At 23.2% G+C, this 15,160-nt stretch overlaps 1 protein-coding gene across 3 annotated transcripts in view; it reads left to right on the forward strand.

The window, feature by feature from the left end:
* The first annotated feature begins 3,415 nt into the window (after window positions 1–3,415).
* The window catches only part of LOC129613049 (maternal protein pumilio-like), a 211,819-nt gene continuing 200,074 nt past the window's right edge, over window positions 3,416–15,160 (forward strand). For all 3 annotated transcript variants that reach the window (XM_055526946.1, XM_055526947.1, XM_055526948.1), the window contains exons 1-3: window positions 3,416–3,801; window positions 6,955–7,670; window positions 8,392–8,907. In XM_055526946.1, coding sequence (XP_055382921.1) covers window positions 8,716–8,907 — 192 coding nt within the window. In that variant the 5' untranslated portion in view covers window positions 3,416–3,801; window positions 6,955–7,670; window positions 8,392–8,715. The remainder of the gene's footprint in view (window positions 3,802–6,954; window positions 7,671–8,391; window positions 8,908–15,160) is intronic.

Genomic DNA, 15,160 nt, shown 5'->3' on the forward strand with positions numbered 1-15,160 from the left:
TGTTCAAGATAATTTTATGTTTTACTGCGCCAAAATACCTACACACATACATATAAATTGTTTTAAATTTCAGTTCAGATAGACGAAATTTGTTTTTTCAATTATAAATATAAAAAGTATGAATAAAATTGAAATGCTTACTTTTAATTTGAATCTTTTTATACAAAAAATTCATGGTAAACTATGGTTTTTCAGATCAGAAAATTATGTAAATACATACTTACTTGTATTAACAAGCTTCTGAGCATTTAAAAAAATTCTGCGTACGTAAATTAAATGTATACTTCTGGATGTACTTACATATATTACATACGAACTGTTAAACTACGTTTCTTTTCGCACAAAATATTTTTCATAATGCCATTTTAGAAATTGCTTTAATTGTTTTCTTTTCTAATTCAATATCCAGAATTTCGATTAATAAATTCCGCGAACTATTGCAATAATTCATATTTAGCTTACCCTAAACAACCAAACGGTATTATCATTAAAAGTTTAAAAAATTCGATTGATTTCGTACCTACAAACAAGCTTCCTATAGTCCATTTAATATCCTATAATATGTCTTATTATTATTATGCAGTTAATGATTTTTCACAAACATAATTACATTTTTCAAAATATTTTACCAGTAAACATGTAAATTTACACAAAAAGCATTCAAAGAAATTATTCGCAGTAATGTGAAATTGCATTGCTGAATCACGACAAAATTTTTGGTCTAGCTGTTCAAAGTACCCCCTCCTAATTTATACTAATTTCAGGAAATTTATAAATTTATACATAAATTTCACTATTTATTAATACTTAGTTTTGATTTTGACTTTGATAAATATTAATCATTGACACAAACCAGAACTAATTTACGATAATTTAAATTAACACAGAAACCTGAAAACAATATTTCCTCCATCCATTTAATTTCCTAAAACAAATTTTAGAGTTAACCATTTTCCATGACCCTGGTGACAGTCGTTATAACTAATATGTGTACTTTGATTTGTAACATAATCTTTACAGCACTATAAAATTAAATGGCAATTTAATAAAAAAAGACATTTCAAATATGAAAATTAAAAAAACTCCGAAAGCACACCTACTGGAAAAAATAACATATCTGCATACATCACCTACTCATTTGCTGGGTAGCAGCGCAGTTGTGCTAAGTTTTAGCTACTCATGAGTAGTTTGAATAAGTAAATGGAAGGCAAATAATGTTGACAAACGTTTCATTCTTCTTGCTAGCTTTGCTGAAAAGGAGAACGTTAATTAAACGTTATATCAAACATTGATGCAAAAAAAAGAAATAGTTTAACATAACGTTTACTCTAAACTTGAATTAAATTTTACATATGTACATACTTCATACTCTCTTGCGCAACACCAATTATGTTTCCTTAATCCATTTAATTTCCTAAAATATATCTAATATTGTTTTAGCGGCTAATAGCTTTTGACAAACATAATGAATTCCAAGTATTTTCCCAGTCAACATCTAAAAATACAAACAAACTAGCAAAAGCACCGGCTAATTGTATAAAAACAAATGCCATTTTAATATTGTTTACTGTATTTGTGTGCACAAACGAAAGAGGGAAACAGAAAAGAGCTGAAATATAGTTTTGCATGTGTTGGAAAACGAGTTTGTGTGCACCTTATTGTTATATATATATAAATATATAGGAATATGTTTATTTTATTTAATGTTTTCCTATACTATTCCACATCTATAATCATGAATATATACTTTAATGCGCCAGAATACTACACCAAACCACATTTCAAGTTTATACTCGTATAGAATAACAAAACCAGATTCTTGTCTACTTATTCTTATGTATTATTAAAAAGTTATAGTATATAGTTCTTTTTCATTTCATATGCGCTACTTTTGAACCAAGCAGCAAAAGGTTATTGTTTATATTTTGTGTACAATAACAAAACCTTTGATAAATTGACATTTTTCATCTTACCAAATGGTGTAATTTGTTAATATTTACAAAGTATTACCATGTATTTATTTTAATAACATTTTAATGTTGATGATATTTTGAAATGCTTGACATACAACAAACTTTCTGGCCTATGTTATGAAACTAGAAAATTATCACTAGTTTATCCAAATTTAACTAGTAATGAAACTTAGACAATGTGAAAATTAAGATGTCATCTCCATCTGCTTCCAATTTATTATTTAAGCTAAGCAATCTTTTTATAAGCAATAGAAATTTTAATAAAATATAATAATATCGAAATAATTTTGACATACCGTTTGCATTATATCTTCAAAAGTAAAAGTTTAAAATTACTTTCAGTCTTTATTTAAATTTTGGTCTTTGTTTTTATTTAATACATATGAAATTGCAAAAAATTTTTGTATACCAATAATATATTAAGAAAAGGAATTCATATTTCGTTTTTTCTTTTAACATTTTTCTACCTGCTTTAAATAACGCAGTGTTATTCAATGTAATTTATATTACATTGATTGTAATTTATTTATATGTTCATAAATAAATTTTGCAAAGTAGTTCATTAATAAAATACTGCGAAATAATTACGAGTAGCATAGGTAAATCATATGAATATGTTTTGATTTCATAGAATAGTTAAAAATATATTGCATATTTATTACGTTTATGCTGTATTCCGTTTTGCAATGTTACATTAATGAAAATATCCATTATACATAAAAGTTATACACTCATGCAACTCTGTAATATAAAAATTTATACATATTTTTAAATAAAAAATAATATATAATTTATGGTGACTTTATCAAAAGTTTTAATTAAATTCTCATATAAAATGGCGACCAATAGTAAATTATGTTGTGTCAAAAATTTCTTTGATAATTTTGTACATTTTGTGCAAACATTAAAATCTTACTAAGTTAATTTAAAAATTTAACTAAAAAAAAATTAATTGCTTTTGACATTGTCAGTATATTTTAAGCTTGCATAAATTTATATGTATATGTCTAAAAAATGTACGAAAAATTTATTTTCCGCCATATTATTTTTAAAAATCCCACAAAAATCTGATAGTAATCAAATATGTTTTAATTTTTTCCAAATGTCTGACTTCAATTATTTATCAAATTTTCATCAGATTCAGGCACCTAATATGTATAATATATAATAATTTTGCATTATTTATTTACACATAAAAAATTTACTTTTCAACATATTTTTTTTTCTAATTCTTGCCTGTTTGGCAATACCCTATTTGTAAATCACAAAAATAACCTACAGAAAAAAAAAACAAAAAAAACAATATTCAATATATATATTTTGCAAATGGCCTGCTACTACAACCACACAACTACTACAATAATTTTGTTGTATTTGTATAAAAGAATTAAAAAAAAAAAAACAGGGGAACATTAAAAAATATAATCGTGTGTGTCAGTCAGTCAAGTTGAGCAGCGTTTAAGTCTGTCTGTAATTTATGTGTAAAAAGGAAAAAAAATTTAAAAAAAATATTAATTTTAAAATTAAAATATAAATATAATTTTTAATTTAAAATAAATTCTAATTAAATAATCTCTGATTTGTAAATAGTTTGTGTGTGTACAGTTAGTATTAAAACAACAAATCAAAAAAGAATAAAATTGTTTTTTTTTTCCGCATTAAAAAAAAAAAATCATTTTTCACATTTGTATAAAAAAAAGAAAAAAAAAATCGACAAGAATAGCAAAAAAAGAAAAAAAAAAATTAAATTCGACTGAAAATCGATTTCAGGAATAAAAACAAAAAGCAAAAGGAGAAGAATACAACAAAAAAAAATCTTAAAGCTGAGGTGCAAATTCCCTTAATAAACAAAATTTTATTCTTAATTTTAATTAGTTAATTTAAAAATAAAAAAAAAAACAAACAAATTCATTAAAGTAGGCACACATATGCATGATTTTTATGTTTTTATTGAAAAAAATTCTAAATTAATAACCCGACTACCTTGATTTCATTTTTTCCTTGTTTTTTAATTTAAAATTTTTTTCAAAGCATTCAAAATTAAGTGTTCTTTTCAAGAAAAAATTTTTCTTTCACAAATTTTGAAAATACGGAATGGAATTATTAATAATAATGAAAATAAAATTTTGTTCTTGTAATTAAATTAAAAATTCCGAAAAATTAAAAAATATTTTCAAATAAATTCGAAGTCAAAGAACAGAAATTTTTTTTTTTGTTTCAAAAGAAAAGAAGAATCGTCTGGAAATTTTTTTTTCCTTAAAAAACAGAAAACTTTTTTAAAGCAAGCTGAAGAAGAACCCCAAAGAATAGTAAAAAAAAGTGAAAAAAAAAAAAATCCCTCTTTACATCCCAGACAAAGGATATTTGTTTTTTCTTTATATATAAATACATATATATATATATACAAATATATAATATCCATAAAGAAAGAATAACATAGAAATAAAAAAAAAGGTGCATCTTTTATATTCTTCTTCAGCGCTCTATGTTTTGTGTAAATGTGTATGTATTCAACGGCGGCAATATAAATTAAATTTGTTTTCAATTCAAACACAGTCTCAATTCTTTTATAATTTTTTTTATTTTATATAAAATAAATAAAAAAAAAAATATTAACAGTCGCATTTGCATGTTTTCATATATCTACATTTGCTCTTTTTCTTTAATTACAAAATACCAACAAACATATTATGTATGTGTATAAATAATTTCAATTTAAAATTAAAATTGTGAGAAACAAACACAATTCAAAAAAATTTTCTTCTCTTTCCATATATACATACATGTGTTTGGGTTTGTGAATTCTATTCTAAATTTTGACATGTGTGAATATTGTGATTGTGAATATTAAACTAAACAAAAAGAGAAAAAAAAAATTGCCAGACCATTTCAAAAAAGAAAAGCCAAATATTGCATAAAACAAAATAAAAAATTTTTGTTATTATTTATAATTATAATATTAATTAAAATGATTAAAAGTAGTAATGAAATTAAATTTATTATATTTTAAAAGCATAATTATTTTCGTATTCTAAATACAAAATTAAAAAATATGCATATAATCACTGATTAAATCCTTTACTACTATAAGAGAGTTTAAGAACGAAATGTTTTTTTTTTTTTTTTGATATTGAAAGAACAACAAAATTTTATTAAATGAATACTGCGCCATCTGTAAAAAGTCGCCATTTTTCCCCGCATTTTGCTTGGGTTTTTTCTTGCTTTTCTCTTTTTTTTTCTTTGTTTGTTTATTTTATTTATAATGGTGGAATATAATTTGTGTATAAAATTAATTGTTCTTGCATTTTTATGATTTACAATAATTTAGAAGACACTGTGTTCCTTATAAATTGATTCTTCTTTTCTTTTTATTGAAACATACACAAATGTACATACTTAAAATATTTAAAAAAAAAAAATTTTTTTTTTCAAATTCTTTTTATAAACTTTATTATTTTTTCATTAACAAATGTTTTTATTATTATTACATAAAGTTCACAAAATATTTTTGTTTATTTATTTGAAAGAGAATGAAATTTTTGTTTTGTGGTTTTCTATAGTTCTTTTATTCTCCTTATTATTTCCTACTATTACTCTTCTTGTTTATGAATGTGTAAATAACATTTTAAATATTTTTGAGAGACAAATTCAATTTTTTGATTTTTTTCTTCTGTGCTTAAGATATTCTAAGCACTTCTTTAGTTTTTCGAAAATATTTTTTAAAAAATCAATGCCCTTAAGTTTACTACTTATGATTTGTGTTTGTTTGTATAAAATTTCATGTATTATTCCAAGGAATAAAATTATTATGAATAAAAAATTACCTTTTACAATTCCAAATTCATAAATGCTTAATTAGTACCAAAATTTTTTTCTGTGTAAAACTATCCATCGAATAAAATAAATTTTTATGTAAAAATGGTATTTTAAATTAAATTTTTAATTTCAGTTCTTTGTTTTTAAAATCAAGTGTCAGTAAAAGGTTAAAAAATAATTTTTAAATCACATTCTCATTGAAAAAAATTGAAAATTTTTTTATAAAAGGAAAAAAAATTAAAATTTGTAGGTTTTTTAAATCTTGTGAATAAGAAAGCAAAAATTTTGTCCATAAAATTTTAAAATTAAAAATTTAATATAAAAGAAATAAGAATTTTGTATTCGGCAATTTGTAAAACAAAAATCAACATTATTTTCTCAACAAAAAAAAAAAAAATAGTTGAAAATTTGTTAAAAAAGAAAAAAATCTTTTTGTTTGTGTGCGTGCAAGAGAGAACAAAATTTTCTACAAATTATTAAAGGAAATAAAAACAAACATTGCAGCTATTCAAATAATTATAACTACTTACAATAAATGTAGAAAAGCAGAGCAGCATTTTTTAATCAACATTTTGCAGTCAAAAGAAAAATTTTTATCTAAAAAACAAAAAAAAAACCAAAATCATCAAAAATTAATAAATGCCCAGGCAATAATAAATTTTAATGTGTTTAAAACTACACAATAACCGGCAAACTACAATATTTTAATCTACAGAATTTTTACCGAATTTTAATCATTTTCGAGAGAGAATTAAAAACAAAATCTCTCACTCAATTTCTGCTTATAAAAATTTCATATACAGAAAGAAAATTATTCAATAAATTCGTTCATTGTTCATTATAATCGTGTGTGTTTTAACATAAACAAACACAAATAAACAAATAGAATATATATATATGTATATATGTATATATTCATTCTGTTTCATTTGTATAATTGATGATTACATTTGTTTATATAAAATAAAAAAAATAAAAATTTTTTTTTTTTGGAGCCATGCTGTAAATGCATATGCTTATGTATATAAAATGTATAGAAATTAAGAATATATATATATATGTAAAAAAAATCTTGTGTAAATGTGTATGTTTATATGTTCAATACTTAAAAATATAATAAAATATTATTTTTTTTCTAATTCTACTACTGTAAATTTATTAAAAGCGAAAAAAAATACATAAATAATTAAAATTTAAAAAAAATTTTTTTTTTACATAAAACAAAATACGACAGAGTGTAAAAAATTTTTTTATGTAAAAGTTTCTAAATAATCTAAATATTACATAAATAAATAAAATTCTGATATTTGATCTCAAAATTTCTCTATAAAAATGAAGTGAAAATTTTTCATAAAAAATAAATAAATATTGTGTAATTTGTTCAAGTAAATATTCTTAAATGTAGAAAAAAAAATTTAATTAATATTAATAGCAATTAATTAAAATAAATAAGGTGTAATTTAAAAAAAAAGTAAATAAAATTTGTATTTAAGTAATTTAGCTGAAAATTAAATAATCAACCTTTTGTAATTTGTAATAATTTTATTGTGGATAAAGGAAAATTTTTAGAAATAAAGAAAAAAGTTATAAAAGAATATAGTGATTTAAATTCAAAAATTAAAATATTTTAAAAAATAAAAGAAAAATTAAGAAAAGAAGCAAATTCAAAAAAAAAAATTAATAAGGCAATAACAAATAAATTTGAATAAAAATTTATCATTGCCAATAGTTTATTGTTTTTTGATAAATTGAATTTGAAAAATTAAAAAGGAAAAGTGTTTTTGTCCTTTGGGAATACTTACTTAGCTCTACAATTTCATGAATTTTGTAGAATTATAGGAGTTTATCCATTCTTTAAATTTTTTCGAACGAAAAAGAAAGGTTTGTTTAAATATTTATTAATTTATTCATGTTTGAGTTTATGACTAGGTACCTACTGTCTTGATAGGTACCTAATGTCAATAATGTAAAACAATCTTAGGTACCTATTGTACTTATATATTGCACAATAATATTTATTACTTGGTTATGTATTAAAGGGTAAATAAACTTTTTAATTTAATTCCTGATCTGTGTCTTAAACACTGCTAACTAATTTTCTGGTTTAATGACAGAAAATGACGTTTTTCTGACATTTAAATTTAATAAATATTGTCATTTTATGAAATTTTATAAAATATTTAAATCTACACGTCGAATAAAAACTCGCAATTTCTTCCTCTTCTATTCTTTTGAATAGTTAATAAAGTAATTTAAATCCATAAAATGATACTTCGAGGTGTTACTTTTCTATTCCCAATAAGTTTGTGCATTAGAAGTTGCTTGAAAAATATAATTTCCTTACTACGGTCGAACACGGATATTCTTATATGTATGCTTGTATTTTCCGGTAATCAATTCTATTTAACAGATATTTGCGTTAGCGTTTGAAAATTTACATAGAAACGTACATACATATATGAGACTAAACTTACAAGAAAATTAGACTAAATTTTTAACCGTATTCTTAATATCCGTATTCGACTGTTCTTTAATATTGCATACTAAATACACTCAATTTTTTTTTTAATTAACTTACAAATTTTATGCTTTTTACTTTCAGAATAAATTTTGAAAAAAAACAGAAACAAAAGTTTCACGTTATTACACACAAACCAACTACGAATAAAATAATCGCGTTCGCGTTTTTAATTTTTACTAAAATAAAAAAAATAGTGTCTTTTTTTTTTGTATTTAAATACGAATCGCATACTTATCAAATAAAATATTTGTATTATCGCGTCGTGTTCGCGGCTCGAGAAATAATAAAAAAGTAAATTAAAAAAAAAAAACAAAACAAATCTTTTAAATTTTTTTTCTACCCGAAGTTATAAAAAAAGCCGCCAAAATAGAGCTGTTAAGCAATAACATTATCACTCAACCACACATGAAATTACTTGGTGGTGGTGGAAGTGGTAATGATGATCGTGGTATTATAAGAGAAGGTCCAGGACGTACTCAAGATGATGCTGCTGTTGGATATGTATTCCAGAGACCACAGCATCCCCATGAAGTCGAATTTCCTCAATTCACTCAAAAACAACCGAGATGGACTTCTGGGGATGATCATTCCATTGATGTAAGTATGAATTATATTGTTTGTTTTTTATTAATTTTTTTTTTTTGCTGTATTCAAGTATTTTAATTAAATTTAATTTTTGACGGGGTATGTACAAAATTATAGGGGCATTGGTAATATTTTTCTATTATATTTTACGTTTATTGTAGAATTTTCTATATGTATTTCTAGGCTTTACAGAATTATATTTTTTAAACCCTAAAACTACCCACAAATTCTTACTGTTTAATTTTGGTTTTCTTTAAGAACGTTAAATTGGTTTACGTTTCGGAATTCTAATTCATTATTGTTTTTAACTTAAATATGACCGACCTGGTTTTTAATTTAAGCGGATAATTAAATTATAATTCACATTAACATTAGTTGCATTGCATACAATAAAAGATGTTATGTGATGGTACCAAATTTCGCATATCGAATTGTCTGTGGAAATGCACCTCTGCACAGTAGCGTAAATAAATTACATACTTTTAGAGAGATGCCTGGCCGTTTGTTATTCTGTCAGTGCAGATCTGTACCTCAAGTTTGGCTGAACCGATTTACACGAAAATTTATATCCAAGTTGATGAAATTTAGCGATAAATTGATCACATTGATCACTTTTTTTTGGATATGTCAGATTTCGGGAAATTGAACCTTTAATACACGCCGATTTTACGTTTAGGAAAATTGAGTTAGTAATTTGAGCTATGTTTGCTGTTGGTGAAATCTCGGTAAGAGCAAAATTTTTATTTGCTGGTATTTTCACAAAAACCTTTCTAGCGACCGTAAAATTTGAAAGAAATATTTAAGAGGCATTTTCGTAATCTTCTGCATATTTTCGCTAAACAATCCGCCTTGCGATCGATTATGTGCTGACCACATCAGTTTTTTTTTTTTTATCAAGTTAAACTCAGATTTAATTTATTAACTAAAACATTGAGTATACCGCAAAATATTTAAACTATTAAAAAAAAATTACTTATCGCATTTCTTGGTGAATAATTAAACGAAAATAATAAGTTAAACAAAAAAAGAAAAATAAATTATTTTGTTTTTTTTTTTATTATTTTTGTTTTTTACCACCTAAAATCAAGAATTTATTTTCTTTACTTGTATTGAACTTAAGTACACAATATGTAAATGAACATGTTGTTTTCTGTAATTAGCTTTACATTCTTGATAATATTATATAAGTAATCACTTGTAAAATTATAAGCTTTTTAAAAAATTGTTATCAAACATTAAAATACACCCTATTATATGGAATATTCAAAGTACCCAAATTGCCAATGAAAAATGGATTTATGGCAATATTTTTTGTAAATATACAGGAATTTAATTTTTAATCAAAATTGAAATTTTGTGTAATATTATTTATGATTTTGGAACAATGTAAAAAAAAATTGATGAAAATTAGGAAATTTGTGACAATTTTCCAAAGTAACTGCTGCTTTTTTCGAAACATTCGAAATTTTTCACTTTTCTACCAACTTTCGTACAGTAAAGAGTTACATATGTAATTATAATCTAATTTTTGAAAAAAATTTGGAAAATTTGTTACGATATTGTGCTTATTGTTCAGAACTAATTTAGGCGTACTTAAACCAAATTTTGAAATCATTTAATTTTAGAGCTACATATGTACATACAGATATATATGTATATATACTTATATTTACTTCGAAATTCGATTTAAATTAATAAGTTCGAATGAGACAAATTTTTGGTTCTGAAAATATTTTGTTGTTTCAAAATAAGGGCTCAGACAAACATGCAATTTTTAGTTTTGCAATTACTACTTGATTGTAAAATTTTGCGGGCACATCTACGCAACTAAACTATTCTATAAAAACTGATTGATTGCTTATATACAAACTGTTTGATTGCTTGCGATCATACAGTTGAATGTGTGCGTGCTTGAATATTACTTTATGGAATAGATACAAATAAGCAATCAACCAGTTGCCTAACTAAAAATTGCATGTCTGCTTGAGCTCTAAAATTCTCATTATTTCTCATTAACATTTTTCATTTATGCAACATGATTTAAATGTTTTCGTTTTAGCTTTGTAAATTTCATTTATTTATTTACAAAAAACAAAAATTTTAACATAAATTTCATAAATTCATTTTAAATACTTTAATCTACATTTATATAATAAATGTATTTATATTTTAATGCAGAGATTCCTAATTAAATTTATTGTCCTTCAAAAATCAAAAATCATAAAAAACAAAAAATACAAAATTTAAATGAGGAAAATTCTATATAAATTTTTATGTATGTATGTATGTATATGAATTTTGAGAAAATATAAATTTTATATCCTTGCAAAGGATGTTTTTATTTTTCATTTCACATACATTTTTTTGTCACTATGTATTCAAAAAAAAGGGATACATAAAAATAATAAGTGGATGCAGCCCCGTTTTATCGGTAAACATCAAAAATATAAAAAAAAACATAGAGAATAAATAAAAAAAATAGCGAGATTTTATTTTCCTTTTCATTTTTTGAATTTTAAAAATATTCTAGTTTTAGTTGATTTTCATTCCGGTTTTTTTTTTGCTTCCTTTTTCACCGAATATTTTTATTTAAATAACAATTTCATTTGAAAGGGAAAAAATAAGGTTGAGAAAAAAAAATGTAGGGGTAATCCATAATTAACTTAACAAAAATATTTTATGCATAAGAAGTTTTTATGATTTTCAAAATAAAAAAATATTGATTGAGATCAAATTGTGATAATGAGTTGAAGATGAAAAGATGTGAAGAAATTTGTTCTATATGATTTCAAGGCAATTTTTAATGATGACAAAAATTCTGTTCTAAAATAAAATTTTTAAAGAAATTCACAAAAATTAATGGAATTATTTAAAGTAAATACTTACTGTTTAAATTCGAAAATTTCAACAATTTGGAAAATCTATTTATTGATTCTCATAATTTTTTCAACATTTGATGGAATTTGATGGAAGGAAATATGTAGTAATTTGGCAGATGAGCATAAAATATTTATGTTATACTTTATTAAGTAAATACTTACAGAATATTCACTAGTTTATGAATTATGACTTATAGACTTACACGCAAAATACAAAAGGACAAGTTTTTTAAAATTATCAAAAAAAAATATTGAATTCTCTCCTCATGGAATTCTTTGTCTAATTAATACATAAGTAATATTGAATTATTATTCATGTAATTCTTTTATATTATTGACCTATTAAATATTTATATACTTAATGCATGACAATTATACAAATGTAAGAAAAAAAGTATAACAATAAAAAAAAATTTATTACGAACATTCTGTATATTCACATAAATTGAACTAACTATATACATGTTCGATCAAACATATTCATAGTCCGGCCATAATAATATTATATGTAATTGTGTTGATACAACAGTTTGATATTAGGAATTCTCTGGTCAATATAGTTGATTTTTTCTGTGTTATGGGGATTTTATTTGTCATATGTCACTCTACAGCCAGAATTTAATTTCTTACAAATCTAATTTTTAATTGGAAATAAAATTTTTTGATTTAGGTAATAATTGACATTTTAAGGTTTTCGAAAATTCGTGATTAATTGAGAGTACTTTCTATTCCATAAAATTTCAATTAATCGTTAAAAAAAATTTTTCCACTGTGTGCCGTGGGACCTAACTTAGCTTAATATGTTGTGTCCCTTTACTATTTTGTTTTGGATTTTGGATTCGGTATGAATTTACAGTAAATATTAAAGTTTTTTTTTTATATTTTTAGTGTAACTATATTTTTATTTTAATTTGTTGATTTTCCATATATTAGGTTTTTTCTTACGATATTCCATTATTTGCCATAAGTTCGGTATCTGATGTTTACGAAAAATATTTAAATACTTTATAAGAGATACAGTTACTTTAAATATTTTCTCATTTTATATTTTATTTTTTTTTTTTTTCATTTTTTTTATAAATTATATATATGTATATGAGAAATAAAGGGGGACACAAAGTTTGAATTAAGTTTTCCTTCATTTTCATTTCTCATGCAAAAAAAATATTGTGATTCTTGAAAAAATGATTTTTTTTTTTATTTTTATTTATTATATTTGTTGTTTTGTTGCGGATGAGTTTTCTCTTTTCTTTTTTTTTGCATAAAAGGCGACGTGACTGTTCGAACAGGATGTACATAGATCTCTATAGGGTTAAGCAATGATTTTTTGTTCGTACATTTTGAAATTTTTGTTTTTAGGATTTAAATTTTATTTTTAGTTTTCATAGACTTCGAATCTGTTTTTATTTATTTTTTTTTTTTTACTAAAGTAGAAATTTAAATATTTTAAGTTGAATAAATTATTTTTTTTGTTTTTGAATGAAAATTTTAACAAAGCGATTAACAATATAAGATTCTGAAAAGGATTCGTGCAATTCAGTTTTTTTTTTATTTTTGAATATTCATAGCGTTTAAGAAATTTCTTATATGTTTTAACAGTCGATTCCCCCTGGTCTTAGGATGAGGTTCAATGAACGGACAAAAACCAACATTATGTTTCAATATTAAAATATTCATTTATATTTTTGAATTTTCCTAAAATTAATGGAAATAAGACTTGGTAGTTAACGGGCTAAATAAATTGAATTTTTTCGTTTCTTTCTGAATACGTTTGAACCGTTTCAAGTTTATTGTCAAATTTATTGTAAGCACAAGTTAAATATTAAGTATTGTTGCTTATGATTATTATGCTCAAACGTAAATTAGTTCATGTACCTATAGTTTTGCAATTAATTTTTTATTTCATTTAGAAACTCAAACTTTAATTGAATGTTTGTTTATTCTTCACTATGTACCTATATTTGCCAGTATATTATAATTTACTTGCGTTTTTTCGAAATAAACTTTAATGTAATTTTATTTTTGCAATACAAAAAAAAAAGGATGGTTTAAATAAATGAAACACGCATTAAATGAACCAAGTACAAAAATGAACTTAAAATAATAAAACAAATGTGATGATTGGGACGAAGGGGTAAACGAAATGATCATTGTATTGTAGAACATAAAATAAGAACAAAATAAAATTAAAGAAAAACAAATTTTTTCCAATCTCTTCTTTACAAGGGAATTATAAATTTTACCACTCCGTTTGTAACGCTAAAAACTTCTGCCCGGCCCAGTAATTACGTATAAATTAATTGATTTAAGTAAATACACCAAATTTTTACAAATGTCAGAATACTGCTTAGATTTGAATTGAAGGAGGCAGTGGTTCGATTATCTATCATATAATTTCAAAAATTATTCGGTCGTATACGAGTATTACAAAGTATTTAAGCTACACGTAGTACTGAAATTTCATACAAATGTATATGAAAAATATGGCCATTATTTTCGATGAAAGTCTTCGAGAATTAGGATTTTATGTGTTACTGCCACATACTCACTCACTCATTCACTCGTCCGGGTATTACAAAGATGACACGGTCAACTGTACCTATTCTCATTTTTATTTATGACTGCTTTTTTCTATCTTTCCTTGTTCCTTTTGTTTTTTTAAGTTTATAAAATAAAACATTATAAAATTAGTGACATTACCATTTCACTAGCTCACAAAACATTTATTGAAGATAGAAAGAAAATGTTTAACGTAATAACAATAATATGGAGTAAAAGAGATAAAAAACTCATATACATGCATATATTTAGACGTGGAAGAAAAGGAAGAATAATATTATTTTATTTTTTCTTTGGTTTTTGGCTGAAATCCAATGTTGTTCTTTGTTTTAATGTGCTTATGAAGCAGAACTTAGCATAATTTAAAAATTACCCTTTTTCTATTTGAAGTTTTTCTTGCAATCTCTAATTTTTTTTATCACTCTTATTACTCAATTTATAATTTTCACTTTTTTTTTTATAATACACGCCAATAATATTTATTTTAAAAATTTTTCAAAATTTTTAATGAATTTAAAAAAAAAAAAGATTTTGGAGACATTCGGAAAGATCATCATTTTGATTAATTTTTTGATGAAAAAAAGAAAATTTATTAATTTTCTTTGTTTGGCAAAAAATATAATAGGAGACCAGTCAGACGCCAATAAATTTTAGTTAAAACTCAATTGTGTATATTAATCGATTCGTTCTAAGTCGAAATACTTCATTTGTAAATTGCGACTAAGAGAAACAAATTTCAGAACTAAAGTGGATGAACATAGATGATTACATGTTGCGAAATTTTATTTTTGTAATAAAAAATTCATTCAATTCATAAAATTTTATGC

This window comes from Condylostylus longicornis, unplaced genomic scaffold, assembly GCF_029603195.1.
Source record: "Condylostylus longicornis isolate FDR11 unplaced genomic scaffold, ASM2960319v2 ptg000080l, whole genome shotgun sequence".
NCBI lineage: Eukaryota > Metazoa > Arthropoda > Insecta > Diptera > Dolichopodidae > Condylostylus > Condylostylus longicornis.